The 22,067-nt window shown below is 46.4% G+C and overlaps 1 protein-coding gene across 9 annotated transcripts in view; it reads right to left on the reverse strand.

The window, feature by feature from the left end:
* Window positions 1–22,067, reverse strand: part of FBXO34 (F-box protein 34) — a 41,508-nt gene that overhangs the window by 13,508 nt on the left and 5,933 nt on the right. For 2 of the 9 annotated variants that reach the window (XM_042871612.1, XM_042871587.1), the window contains exons 1-2: window positions 21,922–21,995; window positions 9,676–9,755 (exon numbers count right to left, since the gene is read on the reverse strand). The exons of 2 other annotated variants lie outside the window; for them this stretch is intronic. Coding sequence is in view for 1 of the 7 variants with exons in the window: in XM_042871578.1 (XP_042727512.1) it covers window positions 8,820–8,925 (106 nt within the window). In the remaining 6 variants the exon portion in view is untranslated. Of the gene's footprint in view, window positions 1–8,819; window positions 8,990–9,675; window positions 9,756–21,921; window positions 21,996–22,067 lie in introns of those variants that run through there. 5 more of the 9 variants (XM_042871714.1, XM_042871623.1, XM_042871597.1 and 2 more) reach the window with 4 other exon arrangements.

Here is a 22,067-nt window from a genome sequence, read left to right on the forward strand (position 1 = left end):
AGATCTTGGCAGCAGGAAGCATCACACTCACACTCTCAGCAGCGGACAGCAGATTGCTGGATGGTCTCACCAAACTCCCTACCTTACCATCATTTCTGAACTGCTCCTGCAGTATTAAATAGCATGGAATCAGGGGGAAATCGTCTGTGCAGCAACATACCACAGCTTTTGTTATTTACAGGCATTGCGGCAGTTAAAGCTTTACTGCAGGCCCAGCGTGTTTCCAGCAGCAACAGTAACTGCTGAAGTGTTCCAAAGGATGGGCTCGCTCCTTGAGAACATTTGCTTTCTAGGAAGGAAGCAGTGGCACAGGGACTGGCTCTGAGCAGAACCCCCGCTGTTGCTAAGAGCAGATCAGTCTCTGCCAGCCTGAGCAGCCCACCTCCAGACAGGGACTGGCTCTGGGATGCCCTCCAGCCACACAGCACCGTGGCACTGGCTCAGCTGGGCAGCAACCAGCACGCTCAGGAGGCAGAAGGAAGCAAAGGCAAGTCTTTCAAAAGAAACTCAGAAGAGTTAACACAGATATAGTCATTAGAAGGGACTTAACCATCGCTCAGGCCTTATAATACAGAGCTTTGTTTGGTCTATACCAAGCAGTCTGCGACAGCTCCTGCATCCCAATGTTTCTGCTTTTTCATCCAATGCAGTGAGAATCTGGGATTCTGCACGGTGGATTCAACATATGCACTTCCAGCTCCTCTTTAATCATAGCTTCTTTCTAAAGCCACTCCTTGAAGCATACCGTGAAAGGTGCCTGCCCTCAAAGGGGTTTTTATATTCCTTCCAGTCAGTGGAAATAAACTTTTGAACACACAACATGTAGTGTTCCACTTGTAAGAGGAGAACAAGCACGTGAGCTCCAAAGCCCTGAAGCTGGATTGCTCACTGCTGTCAAACATCAGAACTTGAAGTCACCATCCCTAGAGATGAAAGGTGGAGATGTGGCACTGAAGGACAGCTTGGTGGGACACAGTGGTGAGAGACTGGCAGCTGAACTAACTGATGATGGTCTTTTCCAATGCTAATGATTCTATACCTGCTGCATTATCAAGTCCTCATTCTAATGAAGCACCACAGGGAGAGCCTGTCTCCCTTTCCAAGATCATGTCAATCAAGAATGAAAGGTTTTCAATTTATAGCTCAGTGTTTTCCCCTCTTCAGGTATGCTTGGTGTTGGAGTGAACTAGCTATCCCCTTTCCACTCAAAAGGGAAAATCTCAAAAGGGAAGAAGAAAACAAGCTCCACTGCACCTTACTGATGCTCTGTTTTTGTACTGGAAACGATCACAAAATGTTTCACTTGTTCAACTATTCCTGAAAGGCTTCAGCTGTCTTGCTCTATTTGGTTAGGGATATTATCTGTTGCTCAACTGGGAAGAAGAACTGGCTCACTGGATTTGTTCTGCTTGACCCAAGAGAAAAACAAAACCAGCATAAATCCATTATTTGTCAATTCCACTGCAGCACTGATGACAAACACACAGATCACACATTACTTCACTCTCTAGAAAGCAACCACCTCCTTTGGCACTCACTGCCACTGCTTAATCCATGCTGTGTCCCGAATGATAAGCACAGGGTAGCTGAGCACTGTTGCTACAGCTGCTGTGCTCTTGGGTTACTAGGTATGGGTAAAGACACTGCAGTGCATTTAGGGCCACGTGATCCATGAGCCACAGCTGAATTATTCAGCATATAAAACTAGATTTGTTTTGCCATGCAGATTGTGAATTAATGGAAGCTCAGCTGAATGGCTACTTTCTTGGGGCGAGGGGAAGGAGAAAGCTTCCAGAAGCCTTCCTATTATAGAAGCAATAGAGCTAGTTCCAAAAATAGTAGGCAAGCACTCCAAGAGCTCTGGAGATGTCGTGCCCTGGTTTTATGAGGCTGAAGCCTCACTCAATTGCTCCTCTACATGCAGAGGATGCTGGAAACGTCTGAAAGATGCAGAAATGACATTAAATTGGGAGTTTCAGGACAAACACCAGAGAGAAATCTAGACAGTCTAGATGAAAGAGATCAACCTGAATACCAACAGGGAGCAACCTGTCCCACTTTAGAGACAGACAGATATAACCAGAAAGCAGAATCCTATCTTTCCTCAGGAACACAATGTTAGTTTGCTAAAGATCATGATTATTAGAACAGTGATGCTGCAGATTGAGATTGTCAACAGCAATTGCATCACTCTGTTTTGCTTTTTGGATATTAGGGACCCTGGCTAGAGAGGTTCACTTGACTCATTTTGGCACGCGTTTGGTAGATGTGTTTTTGCTGCAACAGCTAATAAATAGTCCATCACATGGCCTGGCTGACAGTAATCATGCACTGGTTAGCCAGCAATGGTTTGTTAGTGACCCAACAGGACAGCATAACCCACTCTAATTCTTAATTTTCAGTTTCTTTGTCCGTTTTGCAGCAGCACTTACACTACAATGAGAATAAACTACTTTGCAGTACTCCTCTGACTACAGATGTAACTCTGCACCTTTGTACTCCAGCACAGGACTACTTTTCTATTGGCACATCCTGAAATAGCATCAGGAAACAAATCCTCCACTTGACGCTCTAAGATAAAGTCTCCCCACAACACAGCACACAGTGCTAAATAGGGTATTAAATGCTTCTAAAGCCACTAGATAGGCAAACACAGTTCCTTCTTGCGAGCTTTGTTAATAAAGAGAACCCCACAGTAAGTGACTTGGTATTAATCACTGTATTTATCAGCTTTGATGTCTGCTGAACATGGCTCCTTCTGGCTTGGACGAGCCTTTGGGATGACAGCTGTGCTCTGATGCAGACTGCCCCAAATGCTGTGTGCACAGGTCCAGCCCCAGCAGCTCAGCAGGGCGAGCTGCAACTGATTTTTGTTCCTTTCTGCAGAATCACTCCCCTTAACCAAAGGGCTATGCAGCAGATTTCTCTGTCCTGTATCTTTCCCAGCAAAATCCAGCCTTTGAAAAAATAAAAGTGGATTCATTCAGCTAACTCATAGGAGAGCTGTCAACTTACAGTATTCACTATGCATTCCAAAAGCATCCCCAATTTTTCTCAGTGGGCTCCAAAACTACACTCAGCAACTGGAAGCCCTGCTAGAGCAAGGGAAACAGTAGGTTAAAGATGACAGTGCTCACAGAAAAGTGCTTCATAAGGAACTGTGACATTTCTGTGCAGTATTTCTGTACTTGAAAATGCCCATTTTTTGTAGTATATTCCTGAATCCACCCTGTTTTCATATATGGGTATCCCAGGCTGGATGTGGCTCTGGGCAGCCTGGTCTGGTAGGTGGTGACCCTGCACACAGCAGGGGGTTGAAACCTGATGATCATTCTGGGCCTTTTCAATCCAGGCCATTCTATTTTGCAACAAATTTGCACCTATGTGCCCCATGATTCGTCAGGAAATCTTAAGATCCTTTCAAATTTTCATTTGCTGCTGTGTAAGCCTGCCGACGGCCAAACTTCATACATTTATAGAAAACTATCTTTCATCTTGCCAGGACAACATAAAACGCTGCACTATGAAATGTGCAGTTTCCATGTCAGCAGCTTTCCACACTTAGGAAAGCAGTTAAACTAAGTACACCCAACTTCAGAGCAGCTGACACTCAATAGGAAGCTCAAACTCTTTTGCACCTAACATTTCATTGCTCAAGGCACCATTAGTTCTACTGAGGACAGCAAACTTTCAACAGAACAGATTTGTTAAGAGCATTTAGAAACAACCCACCCACAAACAGCACACCACCACCTACACCCTCTCAACAAGCATTGGATTCACTCCTTTCCAGAGGTATCTTTCTTAACAAAAAGAAGTTCAGGAAGAACAAGTTGCAATTTCTGACCGAAAAAATAAATTGCTCATTAACATGAGGTTCTAACATGGTCTACAGAGGCATTAATGAAAAGAAAATGCTGTTCTGATATGTAACTTGTTTCAGGTGTATAGCTAGCCATATGCCACAAAACATACCCTAAAACTCGGAACATTTTCAGAGCATTAACTCCAAAGCAGCCTGGTCTTATACACCTGCCAGCTATGCAATCTGGGCAGCAACAAGGCACAACACATCCAACTCTGAACTGATGCATTTGCCTCCACCCAAGTAACTGCTCTCAGAGAGAACACAGCCTGGATTTTGAACAGAGGCTGTTTCTATCAGTTAATCTCATGCCTCTACTGCCCAAAACTCTTCACCGTGCTCCACTTAAAGGATCTCAACTCTGCCCCAGCTGATCTGAGAACCCACCAACCTGTAATGAAAACAACTTCAAACTGTTATCGTTTCCTTCACTGCTTGTATCAGATGAAGGTGGCAAGGTGGGAGGGACAGCTGGGGTGCTCTGTGTGGGACACAGCCAGCACCACAATGCCTCCATACAGGGCACTGCCCAACAAGTGGCACTTCCAGGAGAATATACTGAAGAACAGGCAAAAAACACCAAAAGGAAGGGGGGGAAAACACCAAGATTAGAGAATGAATGCCTGTACCTCCTAACAGCATGAGGTTGAGCATGGGAAAAGGAAAAGGCATTAGTTTAATATTTCTCTTTCTGTTGCTAGCTCCTTACATCTATTTGAACCCGGAACAATTTAATATCCCCCGTCACCAATAGGCTTTGCCCAGAACAGGAGTTGTGAAGCAAAGCCCCCAGGTTTTCCAGACCCACAAGCAATGAAATTCAGGAGGATGATCTGGAGAGCAGCATCAGGATGCAGAGCATGTTTCTCACTGCTCAACTGCTTCGAGAGTGCAAAACAAAGCCTGGTCAAGCAGACCAGAAAAGCCTTGGAGAGCCCAAAAGCACAGGCACACCACCAGTGACATGCTAAGGCTACAGATGACAACAGAATAGCAATTACATGTGCTAAAACTCAAAGTATGTGCTTGCTGGGTTTTTCAACAAATTCTTCAAAGAAGAATATACATGAAACATCTTCTACTGAAATAACTCACCTATGGATAAGCTTGTTTTCTTGGCAAGTAAATGGCAGTACAGACCAGCATTAAATACAGTGTTTCTGGAAGACTGCTTCAAAAGGCTGTTGAAATATCCAAGCTAATTCTGAAACCTACCAATCCTGTGGATCTTCAGATATTTTGTTCCATTTTAAAGGCTTTTTCCATTAATAACTCAGAGTTCCTTGATGCAAAAAATAGTTTCCCCATTCTTCAGAGCCCTGCAGTCAAAACACCTTGCAACACAATTAAATTTTTAGAAATTCCAAGCATAGCACAAATTCTGCCATGAATTCTTTTTTGAAAGGAACTAAAAATAGCATCTGCATTTTGGTATAGGTTGAGCATATTCAATTACCTCGTTAACTGCGAGGAGCTGTGCTGCACATCTCTCACTTCTCACCCTCATCTTCAACATCCAGCAACCTGTACCTGCACTTGAAGGCTTGTTAATGTGAAAGTATCTTCATCAGCAAGAGGAACAAGGAAAAGCATACTCCTATATAGCTCAGTGCTCCCCCCCAGTACCAACAGAATCCTACAATGGCCTGGGTTGCAAAGGAGCACAGTGCTCATCCAGCTCCAAGCCCCTGCTGTGTGCAGGTCGCCAACCAGCAGCCCAGGCTGCCCAGAGCCACATCCAGCCTGGCCTTGAATGCCTGCAGGGATGGGGCATCCACAGCCTCCTTGGGCAACCTGTGCCAGTGCCTCACCACCCTCTGGCTTAAAAACTTCCTCCTAAAATAATACTGTCTTTTCAAGGTTGCACCTCTAGGACAGAACATTAGAAATGCAAATGAAAATAAGGAAACAAATCAGCAGGAGATCAGAAAAGACAGAAAAACAGAGCATCCCAAACTGTTTTTTCTGCAGAAGGGTGATTTAACTGCACCAGATATCAGGCTGGGGACTGCTAGTTTGCTGTGAAACCACTCAGCACATTTTTAGGCTTCCCAGCAGAGCAGCTGTTGTGGTGCTCACAACAGAAGAACATAACCTTGCAAATTAAACATGCCAGCTCCAGAGGTCCTGCTCATTGCACTGCCTTTTGTCAACACGTTGCTACCAAAACCCTTCCCTGCAAGCCAGCTGCATTCTGCTAGCCTGAGAACTGAATTACCAAAGTAATAACCAAGCTGTATCAGCTGCATCTCTCAGCGTTTAACATCTCGGACTAATTTTCTGTGAGCCTGCAGGAAATAGTTTCTAACAGCTCCCTCAAGAAAATAAGCTACAAGCTGGAGTTGGTGTGGGTTGTTTTTTTTTCCCCATTCTGAGCCATCTCTGCACTATTTCATAGCTCTGATAATTGTACCACTGACTAACCTCCAACTGGGAATAACTGTTTTTATCATCACTATTAAAAACAGTCCCTCACACTGTTAGGAATCTGGAAAGTCACTGTAGCTGCATCCCACCCTTCAGCCTCTCAAAACACTACAGAGCAATGAAAATATGTGCTGAAACCAGAGGATCCCTGTGCTGAGCACCTCCTGTAATTTGGGGGTAATTACAGCTGCTTCTCAGAGAAGGCAGCCGTGGAAATTTGATTATTGATTTTAGAGGGGCAAACGATGTGAGATCTCATAAAGGAAGAGTGAACTTTTAATGTTTCATACTGGACTGGGGAAGTTGAATTATTTTCAGAAGTGCAAGGTGGGTGCTGTCAAACCTCACACATTCACCTAACCTCATAGCTGATGGTTGGTTTGGGTTTCAAAGCATGAGATCCATCTGCAGTTCTCATCTCCTGATCCCACACTTCCTTGGTTTTTACAGATTAGGCAGAAGAGTGACTGATGGCATTCAGAGAAGCTGCGAGATGCAAGAAAAAAAACACAAAACAAAACAACAGCATCAAGAACAGCAGATTTCAAAAACAGCTTTTAATTATTTGAAGGTGCAGCTGCCAAGCAGACAGCAGAGGCTGTGCATCACGTACAGACAGGGAAGTTCCCATGGGCTTATTCCTCAGCCAATTACAGCGGATTAACCTATTAGTAAGAGTAAAATATTTTTGTTTGGACTCAAGTTTCAGTGACCTGAAAAAAAATCCCTGCCACTCACAGTCTGACACGCAGGATCAGCAGTCTGTTATATCACACTTCCAGTCATCACTGCCCATAAACACACCCTACAGGAGACCCCTCCCTCTTGTTTAATGCATCTTCTGTCATCAGTTCCCTCACGGAGATTAACATTCTGCTTCAGCTACCATTTATATACCTGTTAAAATCAGTGCCAGTATTAAAGAGCAGCACCAAGTGCCCCTCAACCTTTATGCATCCCCTCACACAACCCCCAGGTGCTTCATATTACACACTTCTGCCTCTGTGAGATGTCCTTGTCCAACATCTGTCAAACAGCAAAGCATCGCCGCAGAGCAGAGCAGCTTTCCAGGATCCCTGTGCTCAACACTGGGTGTGCCTACTTTTGTTTGGTATCAAGTTCATTCTGCTGGCTCCCTTACACGGATAGTTAAGCTTTTCCCCCACCTCCAAAAACATCTGTTCTTTTTCTAAGTTCTCCAGACTTCCTTCCCCTTGACCGTATCACAAAGACTCTCTTTTTAGCAGGGCTGCCTTCTTGATAGCCCATCACCATTATCTTGTTGTTCATTGCCAAGCCATGCAGAACACTAAATCTTGCCGAGCTTCCAGCCCTTTCAGCTCCAGGCCAGGCACCAAAATTCAAGCATTCTGATGTAGAGAGAGGGTTGCTAAACTCCTTCCCTGTTTCTTAAACACTCCACAGCTTCCTGTCCTGGGAGGCAACCAAACTGCTGTAAGAAATGCCAGGTTCTGTTCAACATCCTCGATCCCTGTGACACTGAACACTGAAAACAATTAGGTCCCTTCCAAATCTTGCCCTGTAACAGCTTTTATTCCAGGAAGTGTAGAGATGAGTGTAAATTACTTCAGCACGAAGGAGTTTGAGCTGGTCACTTGCTAAATCCCACAGCAATTCAAGTGAATGTTCAGGCTTGGCACAAGCAGCCAAGCACACAGCACAGTGTTACCCCTCAAATCCCCACTGTTCAACCTCAAGGCACTCCCCCCACCTCTTTATTTTTTTTAAGGATGCATCAGCTGATGACTGAAAGCGGAAATGCTTCATTTAGCACTTGTTCAACTGCTCACAGCATGCAAATAAAACACCGTGTTGTGCAAAAGTCATTCAGCCTCCCCATCCATAGATACGAGCAATGGAACTGTGTCCAGGAAAAGAGAAACTTGGAGCAGCATGCAAATATTTCAGTCCTTCACTCCCAATATTCACATACCAGGCTGAAGCCCACATCAGTGTCACGCAGAGGGGTGACCACGTTGAGAAGCTGTTGCACAGAATGAGTGGGAAAACAACCATTATCTGTCTTTGCCCCAGTACTGCACCCTTTTATTTGTAGTTATTACTGCAAACTGCTTTTTTTTTTTTCTTCTAGACAATGGTTGTGTTATTATAGGTACCTTCATGCCGTGCCAAAGCACATACACACAGCAATTCAGAACAATCAGCCTTGTTTTCATGGGAGCAAAGGTTGCGGCCAAATGAAATGGGTGGAGATCACATTAAACAATCTTGGAATCTGCTAATAGGATATAGGAAAATGTGACCATAATGCAGATGCAGAGTTCCCCCTTCCACCTTCCAATATCATGGATAAAATAAAAGCTTTGGAAAACCAATTAAGCTATTTGTACACTATGCAAGAAAAAGCTGTCTCAGTACACTAACAAGTACGCCAACGAGAAGCTCTCTGAAACAACACAACCAAACACTGACCTTTCAAAGGTCTGAAACCAACAAGCAAGTTCCCCCAGCCCAGAACACCACCTGCTGAAAAGAAACAGGATACCTGCTGGATGCCTGCTTATCCCCTGTAAACAGAAGCTCACTGCGCCGAATGTTCCTGCCTTAAAGACATCATCACATCCTCCTGTGCCTGACAGGGGAGTTTTCATCCTGAAACACCTCGCTTGGTCAGCCGTAACCTGCACTCCCCTTGCTGGCTTTTGAGATGTGCATTAGTCAGCTTTCACCTTCACAAATCTGATCGTGCCTCCGCATGATCGTACACTGAAGTCGTGTCCTTGAGCCTGTGACATCAGTCTGTTGCCATGGAAATGTACAGGGCAGTCCAAAATTCAGTATTATGGCATCACTGCAGGATCAGGCAGCAGATCAAGCCAACGCCCCAGAGCTGGTTAATGCAGCACAAACAGCTGAGACATTGCAATCTCAGTGCTACAGTCCAACTGCACTTTATCTTAATATTCTTCCCAAATAGGGCTTGAAGCCTCTTGTCAAGAAAGATGACCCAGGCTGTCATTAACATCATGACAAACAGGCCAGCCATGACGCATCACTGAAGAAGGGCAATATGTTTCCAGGGACAGCCACGAAGGACAAGGGAAGTTCAGCCCTCTGAACAGAAGCTACCATCTGTTCCTACAGCAATACCAGACCTGCCTGGAGAGATCTTTCACAGAGAAACAAGGGTGGTCCCCTCAGCACACGGATCAGGTAGTAGTTTACACAAAGCTTTTCTGGAAATAAAAGAGTGCAGTGTCACACTACCGTCACCATTTTGGAAAAGAAGGCATTACATAAGATGTGGATCTTCACATTGAGCTTTGGCTGTGAACCAAAGATCAGTCCATCATTAACCCAACCTATAACAGAGTAGTTTATTAGTTAAAAAAGGGTGGTACCTTCCAACAGCTGTTATTCCGTGTAGTGTTAGACATTACAGTTCTGTAGGTTTCCTTGCACACTCACGAGAATCACATTTCTGAAGAGCAAAAGGGAAGGAAAAAGGAAATTAGTTACAAGTTAATGACTTGCCAGCCCGAAACCAAAAAGTCTGCCAGTTTAACACAAAAAGCCAGTCCAGGAACACTCTTCATTCATCCCATTGCTAATGGTATATAGGAACCACCAGGACAATGCTGACAGTCAGAAAACCACCAATTACAGAACCACAGAATGGCCTGGGTTGGAAGGGACCTCAAGCATCACGAAGCTCCAACCCCCCTGTGCCAATGCAGGGCCACCAACCTCCCCATTTCACAGCAGCCCAGGCTGCCCAGGGCCCCATCCAACCTGGCCTTGAACACCTCCAGGGATGGACGGGGCATCACAGCCTCTCTGGGCAGCTGTTCCAGCACCTCACCACTCTCACAGCACACAACTTCCCCCTGACATCCAACCTCAATCTGCCCTCCTTCAACTTCAAACCATTTCCCCTTGTCCTGCAGTTGTCAACCCTTTCCAAGAGTTGAGTCCCCTCCTGTTTGTAGGCTCCCTTTAGGTACTGAAATGCTGCAATGAGGTCAATTAGAAGGAGTCCTCAGTGTCAACTGAGCAAATACACCCCAAAGAGAGTCCAACTGCCATCAAAGGCAGCTGCTTGCCACCAGGGTAAATCCTACTGGGAAAGAGCTGCTTCAAATCCACAGGTACCAGGCTGCAGGGACTACAAAGTGGAACTAGAAAGCTTGAAGCAGCAACTCCAGACCCCTTCCTTTAGCTGCTCCTCTATTCACACTGAGCACAGACAGGGGTCTGGCTGCTGATCTCAACACCCAAACCCAGGACCTTGCAGCCCCATTGCTGCTCCATACTAGGTCTCCATGCAAACACAGCCACTCCCTGTGCGCTCAGCCCGTTTCAGTTCACCTCCTTCCGCTTTTTCTTAGTAATCCACACGACTTCTGTAGTAACTCACTCAACGCTTCCTCCTGCAGAGCTGACCTCCATCCTTCCCATAACCTCAGACGCACCCATACTTTCTTCACAGTGCCATTAGAGAGCTGTAGGCACAACAAGGAACACTCGGTGTTCTCGGCACCGACGTAACCCTTACCTGCTCCTAACCCCCCCCCGCCCAGGTCCCTGGCTATAATTAACCCATAGTGTGTTATCTAACACTAAACGCAAGCCTCAGGGCTGGGAACCATCATTTATTTGTCTCTGCAATGCCACACACCCCAGTGGTGTTGTATAAATAAATTCCACAACCTGTTTGAGCGTGAGTCTGAGCTTGATTCAGACCTGAATTATACCAGGTTTCTGAATGTACAAACAGCTCTGCTCAACTCCCTGCTCTCTTCAGCAATGACAACTTACGCAATTAGCCACCAGCGCCAAACATCACGACAGCTAATTGCTGCTGTGGACCACAACGGCAAGGAAAAACACAACGTTTAAATCCCTTCGCTTTTAAATACAAATTGCAAATTACGAAGGGATGAACAGCCTGCTGTCATCCAGAAGTACGCGCCCTGACAAGTGCCACGTGCCAATGCCACCTCAGCCACCAAAGCACTCAGACCTGCCCCAGCCTCAGCCCTCACACACCCGATGCGTTACCCAGTTCCAAGGCTGAAGCACTGCAGGAGCAGAGATTCTTGCGGCAACCTGACGTGAAATGGATTTCAGACCAAAATAAAGCCAGTAGGCTTCATCTCCATGGAGCTCCTGCAACATAACATAGGCTGAGCAAGTTACTTAGGCTAGAAGTCCTTCTCATTAACGACCTAGGAATTTACATTTAAGCCAGATAGTGTTTTCTCTTTCCTAGATCACTGATGCTATCCAGCCCTGAAAAATCAACCCAGCTTCTGCAACAAGGAAAACTTGCTCACATGTACGTGCCAACAGAAATATATGTGATTTCTATCTATCCCAGATCCACGTTAGACTTTTTCCCAATAAATTCTCTGCTAGTAGATAATTTAACTTCAGCTTACTTTCTACATTCAAGACAGATCACACCCCAGTGATGGATGCTGAAGCTTTCTAGTAGGCCCAGGCATCCATCCCAGCTTACAAGCACCAAAACGCAAAGACCTGCAGCCACTCAGCATCCTTTTCCCAGTCTGTACACTGACTGCAGCAATCCCACATGGCTTCAGCCTTCACACCTGCAAGGCAAATACACGAAAGGAAGGAAATGCTGAGGGCACAGTTCAACCATCAACAGGTAAATAAAGGCCTGGGAAGATCCAAGGCTGGATGGCTGCCAGCAGAAGGTTGGTTAACAAGCTTCAAGAAGCCGAGCACGGAGAAGGACAACTTCACCATCCCAAATAGCCACGGGAGCCTTATCAACTTGCACAGACCCCAGAGCAATTCCCAAATACCAAGTGCAGCGTTGGCAAGTCAGACAGACCATTTGGGGAAGCAGGACTTGCATAAGGATCACGTGGCCAACAGCCTTCTGAAGCAGCAGTGGCCAAGAACAAGCTGAGTCAGGGAGCCCTGCTTCCAGAGTACATATCAGGCTTCAATCTTGTTCCTCTTGATAATGCCCAACCCAACCTGCCAGCCTCCTGTCCCTGCAATATCCATGGACAAAAGCAAAAGCAGAGCAGCGTTCAGCTACAGCTTTCCAAAGTAGTATGTCATTTTTTCACAAAAAGCAATAAATGCCTCCTTAAAAAAAAGGTGATGCAGTTCGTCTCATTAAGAGACCCATATTGTTCTTATCGAAGCATGGACCCACTCCAGTGCACTATGTATGCAGCAGCTTGCAAAGCACGTGTGGGTCTTTTTCTCTCTGAAAGCCACTCAACCAATGCAAGACCTGACCAGGGGGCCTCACACTCTCTAATTATTTGAAATCCACCATCCCTTCACCTTCAGCTATTCCAAGAGCTTAATGCTGCAGCTGGATCAGTACAGTGTTATTCTACACGACCAACCCAGCAGCCAAGTTACAACCAACACAACCAAGCCCAAAACTTCAGAAAAAAAATATAATAATCTATCAACATAAAAAAGCACATTACACTTTCTTTCCCAAGACACTTCACTCGTCATCAAATATCTGTCTTAGTGCGTTACCATCCTCCCATCATCCTGACTCGAGTTACCATGCTTACAGCAAGAAGCAGCCAGAGCCAAGAGCACTGCCTCGAGTCCAAGCACAGCTTGCAAGAACAGACCCCCTTTGGGGCAGTGACAGTTGAGTTCAATTTAATTAAAAAACAAACTACATTTCCATTCGAGTCAAAGTCAGAGACAAAGAACTGTACACAGCTCAGACTGCACAGTCAGCTGTCTCTATAGGAATAGATCAGATTAAACAGTCCTGCAGCAGTCCAAAAAGAAAACGTTACTCGGACAAGAGTTTAAGCACTGACCAGTCCTACGCTACCCAAGATCCAGGCATTTCTCTGTGGTGCCTCATGGCCGTAAGCAGCAAATTTCAGAAGCACCATCTTTCTGAATCATCAGTTCCAAGGAGCTATTTTATCAGGATTCAAACCGATGCACAAATGCAGTTATCCTGTTTCAAAGGAAGACAAGGAGTCCTCCCTACAGCTCTGCCACTAATTCTCTTTTGCATCACATGGGTTGCATTGAGGGCCACTTCTCCCTCCGCTGGGGAACAGAACCAATGTGGTTCAGGTACAGGCTGTTCCCCAAGCCCACTCACACCACAGGGCTCCTGTTCTATGGCAGCAGGCTGGTGGCAGAGGCTGACTCCAGCTGTTCAATTTGGCTATTCAGGACCTAATGCAGACAGAAATTCATTAACGCATCTCTGTGGAAGCAAATATCAACCAGTTAGCATTCCATTTTCATTTAAATCTTTTAGGACAAATAACATGAGCACTATGTATCTTCACCTGGCAAAGCTCTAGGAGAAACCTCACCTGAAGTTGCCAGGCAAGAAATTTTAGGATACCTTTGCTACATACCACTGCAGACACACTTCTAGCACACACAAAACCCGAAGAAGCATCACGATAGCTGAAGAAAACTTTGCCCTGGCTAACATTCATGTAATTAAATTACAGTTTCACTCCAGGGAAAAAGGAGAGAGCACTTAAGTTTTGTTTAGATTGAAGTGCTGCAAGCCATGCTGCTTATCTGCTATCAGAACAGACTGCAGGGCTGCTCCGGTGATAATTCAGTAATGAAGTAACTGCAATTGGAAGGTATGCAATTAGGCCCATCTCCTCCCCTCCTCTCTCCCCTAAAAAGAAAAGGAAGCACAGTCGTTATCACATCTCCTCCTAGCTCTGCTACCCCCACCACTTAAAATACCTACAAAGCAAAGTAGAGCTGTCACAAGCTGCTAACAAGCCTGGCTTGGCCTGGCTGGCAGACCAAAGGAGGCATTCTCAGCATCTCCTCAGAAAGAAGTTACTACTTTACTTAGTGGGACGCCGTTCTCAGGCACCCACACACATTCATATATTAAGGTTAACATGCCTGTTTTGGGCTGCTCCAGGAAAAGCACCAGGAAAATGAAAAAACATGGCTGCTCCTGCTAATTTTAACTGTTAGCATCTCTCACCAACCCTCTGGGAGCCGAATGTGACACAGGTGGCACTCCATGGCTTTGCTGACTCCAGCCTGGACACTGTGCTGATGGGTTGACAGCTGGACTAGGAGATCTCAGTGGTCTTATCCAACCTTAATGATTCCATGGTTCTGTGGTATGTTGGCTTATTTTACCTGAACAACCTGCACCCATTTGCCCTTACAGAGCTGCACATTGCTGCCTAGGTTTTTACCATTTACCCTGAAGCCTATAGCTGCCATATCACTGGACACCTTCTAGCAATCAGGTCAGTTGTTAAAGCATAACCAACCAATCGTTAGGAGAACTGGTTTAGTCTCCTGTCTGTGATATCTCATGCACCATCAGCACAGGGAGCATCTCACCACTCAAACCATTCCGGGCTCCCATTCAGAAGACTGCAGTGCTGTATCAAAAATGAACACTCCACAAGTTAGAATCACAGACTCATTAAAGGCTGGAAAAGAGCTTTAAGCTCACCAAGTTCACTGCTATCAGTAACCCTTCAAAAGTAAGCATTTCAAGAGTGGTGGCAGAGGATCACCCAGGCCTCCTGTTCTGGGCATGAGCTCGAAAAGGCAAATCACAGAATGGTTTGGGTTGGAAGGGAGCTTTAAGACCATCCAGTTCCAACCCCCTGCTATAGGCAGGGACACCTCCCTCTAGAGCAGGTTGCTTTAAATGCCATCCAGCCTGGCCCTGAATGCTTCCAGGTAGGGGGCATCCACTGCTTCTCTGGGCAATGCTGAACATCCCAGGCAGTGCAGTCAAAGCAAGAGCAGAACAACACTGACACACTGGGAAAGGGCTGCTAGAGGGGACAAGGAGCAGCCCTGCACACATTTAGCAAAACACAAAACAGACCAAGAGCGCAGTGCCAGAGCTGATGCTGCACCAAGGAAGGCATCTTGACATTTCGCAATGAAAGCTTAGGTGAGGCAAAGCTCAGAACAAAGACCTCAGTTAAGAGCTTTATAAATCAAAAAGGAGCTGGGCTGTCTCGTAAAGCAGCACACAAGGCAGAGAACGAACCTCCAGCTCAGTGCTAGCAACTATCGCTTCAGCCACCCCAAGTCTTCTTCCAACCCAGAACCCAAACTCACTGTAAAACATAACCTCCAGTACGACACACTGCAGTGTGACTTACAGGCAAGATTTTATGCTTGACTTTCTGCCAGCTCGAGACAAACCAGAGCCCAGCAATACAACCCTGGTTGTCCCAGAGAAGGAACTCCCCAGTTCTCCATTCCATCCAAGAGGATATTAACCACTCCAGAACAGTCCAATAAAGCCACTTCCATTTTCCTTTATAGATTCCTTACTAAAAAAATCCAATCTTTTCCACATTTTACAGATTAGAGGCCTCCCCTGCCTGGCACCTCGCAAAACCACCTTGAGATGCTGAAAAATAAAAACAGCAGCCTCTTACTAACAGAGGGTGTTCAGTAACTACATGCAAGGATGACTTGCTATCAAACTCTAAATTTAGAGCTTAAGAATTCACACAATGGGAACAGCTTTTCACAGAATTAGGATCAGACTTGATGTGCCCCAGTTTCCCCAGGGTTACTTTTAGAAAACCCACCTACACCTAAAACACATCAGCTGCTCCTCACACAGTGCAAGAGAATGACTGAAACCTCATTTTTAACGGTACTGTTTCAGCATTCACTTGAATTTAATGTCAACGCTTTGTTGGGGCTTTTTTTGCACTCAAGTGACAGAAGGAACTGTGTCAGATCCCAGGCTGAAAGATACTGGAATTGCAGCAAGCTGCTGTTAGATGTGCAAGTCATTGGGAGGAGGAAAAAGACACAACTGAAGCTTACTAAACCCAAGCTGGTAAAGCACCAAAAGCATAAAGTGAGCTAGAAGTGCCTTACAGTTGCTAGGGATGCTTAAAATTAACAAAATCTTAAGTTATTTCCAAAGTTCACACTTAGTAATTAGCACAGCAATAAGGAGGCCCCAAATAAGTGAAGTCAGCCTCGCTCTGGCTGTTCTGACAGATGGAATAAGCTGTGTGCAAAGTTATTTTTGCAATTAGCAATTATACGTATCCTAAATATCAATTCTGCAAGTACAGCATGCAATAATGCATATATGGTACCAGAAATATTAAAGAAACACCATCTGAGTACTTGTTTTCCATCATTCTAGACATAAAACTAAAAAGACTGGGGTTGGATTTCTATTTAACACCTCATTTTTCAAATCAATTAACTATCACAGAATCACAGACTGGCCTGGGTTGGAAGGGACCTCAAGCATCACGAAGCTCCAACCCCCCTGTGCCATGCAGGGCCACCAACCTCCACATTTCACAGCAGCCCAGGCTGCCCAGGGCCCCATCCAACCTGGCCTTCAACACCTCCAGGGATGGATGGGGCATCACAGCCTCTCTGGGCAGCTGTTCCAGCACCTCACCACTCTCACAGCACACAACTTCCCCCTGACATCCAACCTCAATCTGCTCTCCCTCAACTTCAAACCATTTCCCCTTGTCCTGCTGTTATCTACCCATAATTTCACTGAAACAATTTCTCTCCATGAAGTACATTTGCACAAACTGTCCAAACAGTTTTCTCCACAGAAAAATGGCTGCTTTGTCCAGAAACACATCCTCCTGATGTGCCAACTGTCAGAATGAAAATGAAAAGGTATCTGAATTTCATGTGCAAACAACGTGCTTATTCTGGAAAGTCTCCACATTCTGCCCATTACTTCTCCAAAACCCAGCTTATAGGCATATCTATCCTATATTGTGCATCATATAATGTAACAGAAAATCTGGATTTGTGCATTCCTACTGATTTCTCACTCAGTTCAAGCTAAAGAGATCCAGCCTCCTCCTAAGCCCGGCAGTTCTCGAGCTCCCTGCAGCAGCGTGATGAAGGATGGCTGAACCCCAAGTGCCCTTGACCAAGATACTCAACCTGTGTTCTACATTCTGAATTTAGTTTCTCTGCACACAAAAGTCTACAGCTGCTCCAGCGTAGGAAGTTTGTCTCAAAGGCACCCAAAAACCCAGCAACTTCCCTCAGCGGTTCACCTTGACCTCAGTGGTTATGCAGTGAGCAGCCCTGCAGGCACATCCAGTCCAGAGGGCATCTGCCAAGGGATGCCCAGCATATAGTGCCAGCCTGAGCACATATACAGCCAAAAAACACTGGGAGGTCAATCAAAACCAACCCTATGCTCACCGTGATGTGATGGGAAGCTTCTCATATTGGAGAAGAGGCCTCAGCTTCTGAAGAAAGCGAGAACAAGGCACAACCTTGATGCATTAATGCTGCTTTGCAGCTCCAGAAAAGGTATCCAGAACCCCTGTGTGCTGCTAGAAGAATGCCAAAGCTCTGCATGTTTAAAAGAATACTGGGAAGAGAAAGGATAATCCAAACCGATGTCATTTGCAAGGCAAATATGCAACACACAGGACTGCATGCTATTAACCAACATTGAGCAACACTGTAAGCAGAGGTTCTGAAAGCAGCAGGAAGCTCTGCCTGAAACAAAGCGAAAATGCTTTCACAAAAATACTTCTGTGGCCAAATGAAATACTGAGTTCAACGAAGCAAGCAAGCACTTACACCTATCGTGGTGGGGTTTTTCCCTTTCCTCTTCTTCTCAACCAGGGAGTCATTTATCTCTAAGCTATCAAAAGAAAACACTTTCAGAGTCAAAGTGAGAAAAGCTGCAGAAAAGAAAGCCCTGCCTGGCACAAACAGATAATATTTGACAAATAAAGAAGAGAACCTCCAAGCTAGAGGAAGGAAGAAAACAGTTCTGAATAATTTACTTCGTGTAGCTTAGTTCCTGCCAAAACAGCTCTATAAATCCCATGGTGGTTCTGATAATCTCCATTCTTAGAACAAAAAAAGCTAAGACTGAACATTAGCAACATTAATTGTGCGATATGACCTGAATGATACAGGAACAAGTAGTTAAACCAACCACAGCATCTGCTGAATTTTTAATCACTACTTGTTTTGCTGCGAGGCAGAAGAACGCTGCATACTGGCTTGCAAGCACTTTAAAGAACAGCACATTAGGACAGCAAGATTTCAACTGGCAGAAATTCAGCCTCCTTCCTACCTACATGCCATGACTTTGCTATGAACTGCAGACATAGCAGCCTCTAAAGCAGGAATTTTTTGTTAATCGCTTGGAAAAGACCATGCTTTCTGCACCCCAAGGTAACAGTCAGCCATTTCTGACTAATTAAAGAAATGATGTTTCCTGAACGGCCATTTGCATGTCCCTCTGTAGGGTATTGCTGCTCACAAAACATTATCAGGCAGCTGCACAGCCACCCAGCAGCAGCTCCATATGAAAGTAGCAGCTGAACCTCAGATGTGTAAGAAGGTGGTCTACTTAAATATGTACTGCAAGAGGTGCAACTGCAACACCTCGAGGCATCCCTGAGCTATATTTAATCCATCTGCCTCTGATACCCACTGCACTGACACTGCAGAAACCCACAGCTCACTGTGGCTGCCCAGGTGATTCATCATTTTAGAATCCTAGAATGGCCTGGGTTGAAAAGGACCACAATGATCACCTCGTTTCAACCCCCTGCTATGTGCAGTCGCCAACCAGCAGACCAGGCTGCCACCAATGCAAACTGCACAAGGCCCCCAAAGGCAAAGCCAGCCTTGCTGTGCTTTCACTGCTTTTGAAGCCCAAAATAGCTTGATTAGAACTAACCACCATGCCTACAGTGACACGTGCATCTCTAGTGATGGTACAGGCATGAGACTGCAACAGCAGGATTAGCAAGTGATACAGCAAACAGTCAAAAGGGGGCAAAAAAAACAAGTTATTTGGGGAATAAATACATACAAATTCCACAGCTACCCCCAGAATTTGCATGATAAGCAGTTATCCTGATTCTTATTCTGATTCAGTGGGGGGAGAGCGACTTTTCTTTAAAAAAGACAATACTTACAAACACAAAAAAGTAAAAATATTGCCTTTAATAAGCCTGTCATGATGACTCTAATAGATTCTAACTTTGGTAAGTAATTAAAGTCAAAACAGCTTAGAAAATAAGACCAGAAAGTGTGGTACGAATAAGAACCGAGCAGCCACATATACCAAAGCAGCATTCCTGTGCCTCCCCCACTGCAGAGCTCCCAGATCTGAGAAGCTGGGGTCTGACCAGCAGCTTTCACTGAGACCTCCTTCCAAAGCTTAATAACACTAGATGTTCCCATCTGTACATTTGAGTCCAAATAACTCACGAGAGGAAAGAAACAAGCAGTAGATTGTGACAGGAGATAGGCATGCTTCCAGAATTGCATGATCTTCAACAGCAACCTTCAGACCAGCACTACGTTTTCCTTACAGGCTCAGCTATAATGGAGGCAAGAAAAGCTGCCACCTTCATTGCACTGCACTGATGGGAGAACAGATTAAAATCAGCAGCAGAAATACTGAAATACACAATACCTGAGGTTAATAAAGTAACTGGCGTTTGAATACTGTACTGAACCACCCGTGCTGTGAAGGTACAGGGTGGCAAGAAGCTGAACTAACACGTCACACTGAATGTGTCAATTCTTGGAACCTCAGGGCCAGTTAGCAGCCAGGTGGTATCTTGTGCATTCTACACCATGTTCAGCTACACAGCACATCAATCAACACAGCACCTCTGTACCCCAAACCGCAGCCCTTCCTGGCATGGAAGCTGCAGGCAGGTCTCTATGCACAGCTTGCTGTTACGGAGTCGCTGCCCAGTGCCACAGCACACACCTGCAGCACGAGCTTCCAGCTCTAAGGGACACGTAGAGGAGTTTTATGCACCTGTAAGAAAATCACTTGCAGCTTAGAGCTTGACAAGTCACTCCTGCATGCTCACAATCCTTATCTGAGTAAAGATTTTAATGAGCGTTTAGAACATAAAGCTGCTTCTTCAATCTCTGCCTGTCCTCCAATTAAATAGGAAGGAAACAACTTAATCATCCAGAGCCTGCAAGATGATTTTAAGACAACGGCATCAAATCCCACAACTTTTCACACCCATTAAAATGGAACTTTGTCATCTGAAGGGGAGATTTTGATAAGTGCAATGCAATTAACAGATGCTGCCTTTGTTACCAGACTGCTTGTGACGAAGCGCAGGCTCCTTGACATTCCATCTCCTTCCCTCAAAGGCACTGCGCTGCAGCAAATTTATGGTTTTACCACGTAAAAGGAGAATTTGGGCAGGTTACCTTCAGAATCACTCAATAAGGCTCTTTCACTCCAGGAAGGCGAGTGGCTGCTGGAAAGCCATAGAGGCACTCCCTTCCCCCTTCCCTCAGGACCAAAAACGCTGCATGGAAAACACTCCCACCCCCTGCAGCAAGGGATTAGGTATTTATTAAAAAGGAATCAAAATAATATTTAAAATAAAATAAAATAAAAGGCTTCCAGTTATGATCTCAGGGGTAAAAAGCAGCTCTGGTGCAACTAAAGTGGGGCTGCGTTAGGAATTCTTCTGCTCACTGAAAAGTTGCTGTTCCCATGTAGGCAGGATGCCCTTCATCCGCCTGCGCTGCTCACACTGAGCGCAGAAATAGATGTGTTGAATTTTCTTTCCTCCCAGTGAGTCATTTTGCTACCACCACGTTAAGCAGTAACAACATTAACAACCTACACGCACCTACGGGTTCAGACTTCGGACTCCCAAAAACGACTGCCTACCTCCACCAGCGGGGTTTTTCAGCTCTTCTCCGGGGGTGACAGACAATTACAGAGGCCAATTATGTAAAACCTTTCATCCGAGAAAACGCGGAGCGCTACGCAAACATTCATTAAGCCTCGCAACTCCTCGAACTCACCAGTTCAAAGCCAGCTCGCCTATCTCAAGCCACCAAAACTGGATCCCGAGAGCAGCATAACCGAGATAGCATGCAGCGCAGCAGGGCCAACCACTCGGCTATTTACGCAGCTCCACGGGCGGGTTTTACAGCCGTCAGCCGGTTCTATGGGAGCAGACAGGCACACTGCTGCGGGAGCGCTGCTATCCCCACGGCTCCTGCTGACGAAACGGGTTTGGTTTTTTTTTCTTCCCCCCCTCAAATAAAAGCCACACGGTCACCTCCATTTGCTGAAGGAACTGAAACCTGCGCTCGTTGCTCCAAGCGAGGCCTCGGAGGAAGCAATGTTGAGAAGAAATCGTTCCCACTGCGTTGGGCTGTAAAGCTTTTCCTCGGTCCTTACACAACTCCCACGTGAAGGCGCAATCAGAAGCAACACCCACTCGACCCAGCCGTATTTTCGCTACACTGACGGATATTCAGAACCGCTTCCCTGGCAGGCTGCCGAAAGCCCCCTCAGGAAGCGGCAGCACGCACAGCCGCGGGCCGGCCGGCCGGCCGTTCAGGAGGCCCCGCGAGCCCCGCACGGGCGGCCCGGAGGAGTCCGGCCCCGGCCCCGCAGCGCGGCCCCGTCACGGACGGGAAGGCCCGGAGCGAGCAGGCCCGCGGCCGGGACGCAGCCAACCGCCCCTCCACGGCCCCGCAGCCGCCATAGCCGGCCGGGAGCGCGGGCGCTGCGCGCGGGGCCTGCTCACCTCCCGCTCGCCTCCCGTTGGCCGCTCGCTCTCCTGCCGCCCACCTGCCCGCCCAGAGACCCCGCCGCACCGCCAGAGGCCTACCCGGAGCGTGGCCCACAGCGAAGGGAATCCCGGCGGCGCGCAGCGCGAAGCCGCCAGGCTCGGCTCGGCGCGGCGCGGCCGGATCCCCCGAGCCCAGCGGCGGCGGCGGGAGGAGCTGCGGAGGCCGCGCCAATCCGCGCCCTGGG

Source organism: Lagopus leucura, unplaced genomic scaffold, assembly GCF_019238085.1.
Source record: "Lagopus leucura isolate 7727_CA_CO unplaced genomic scaffold, USGS_WTPT01 Super-Scaffold_1, whole genome shotgun sequence".
NCBI classification, from domain to species: Eukaryota; Metazoa; Chordata; class Aves; order Galliformes; family Phasianidae; genus Lagopus; species Lagopus leucura.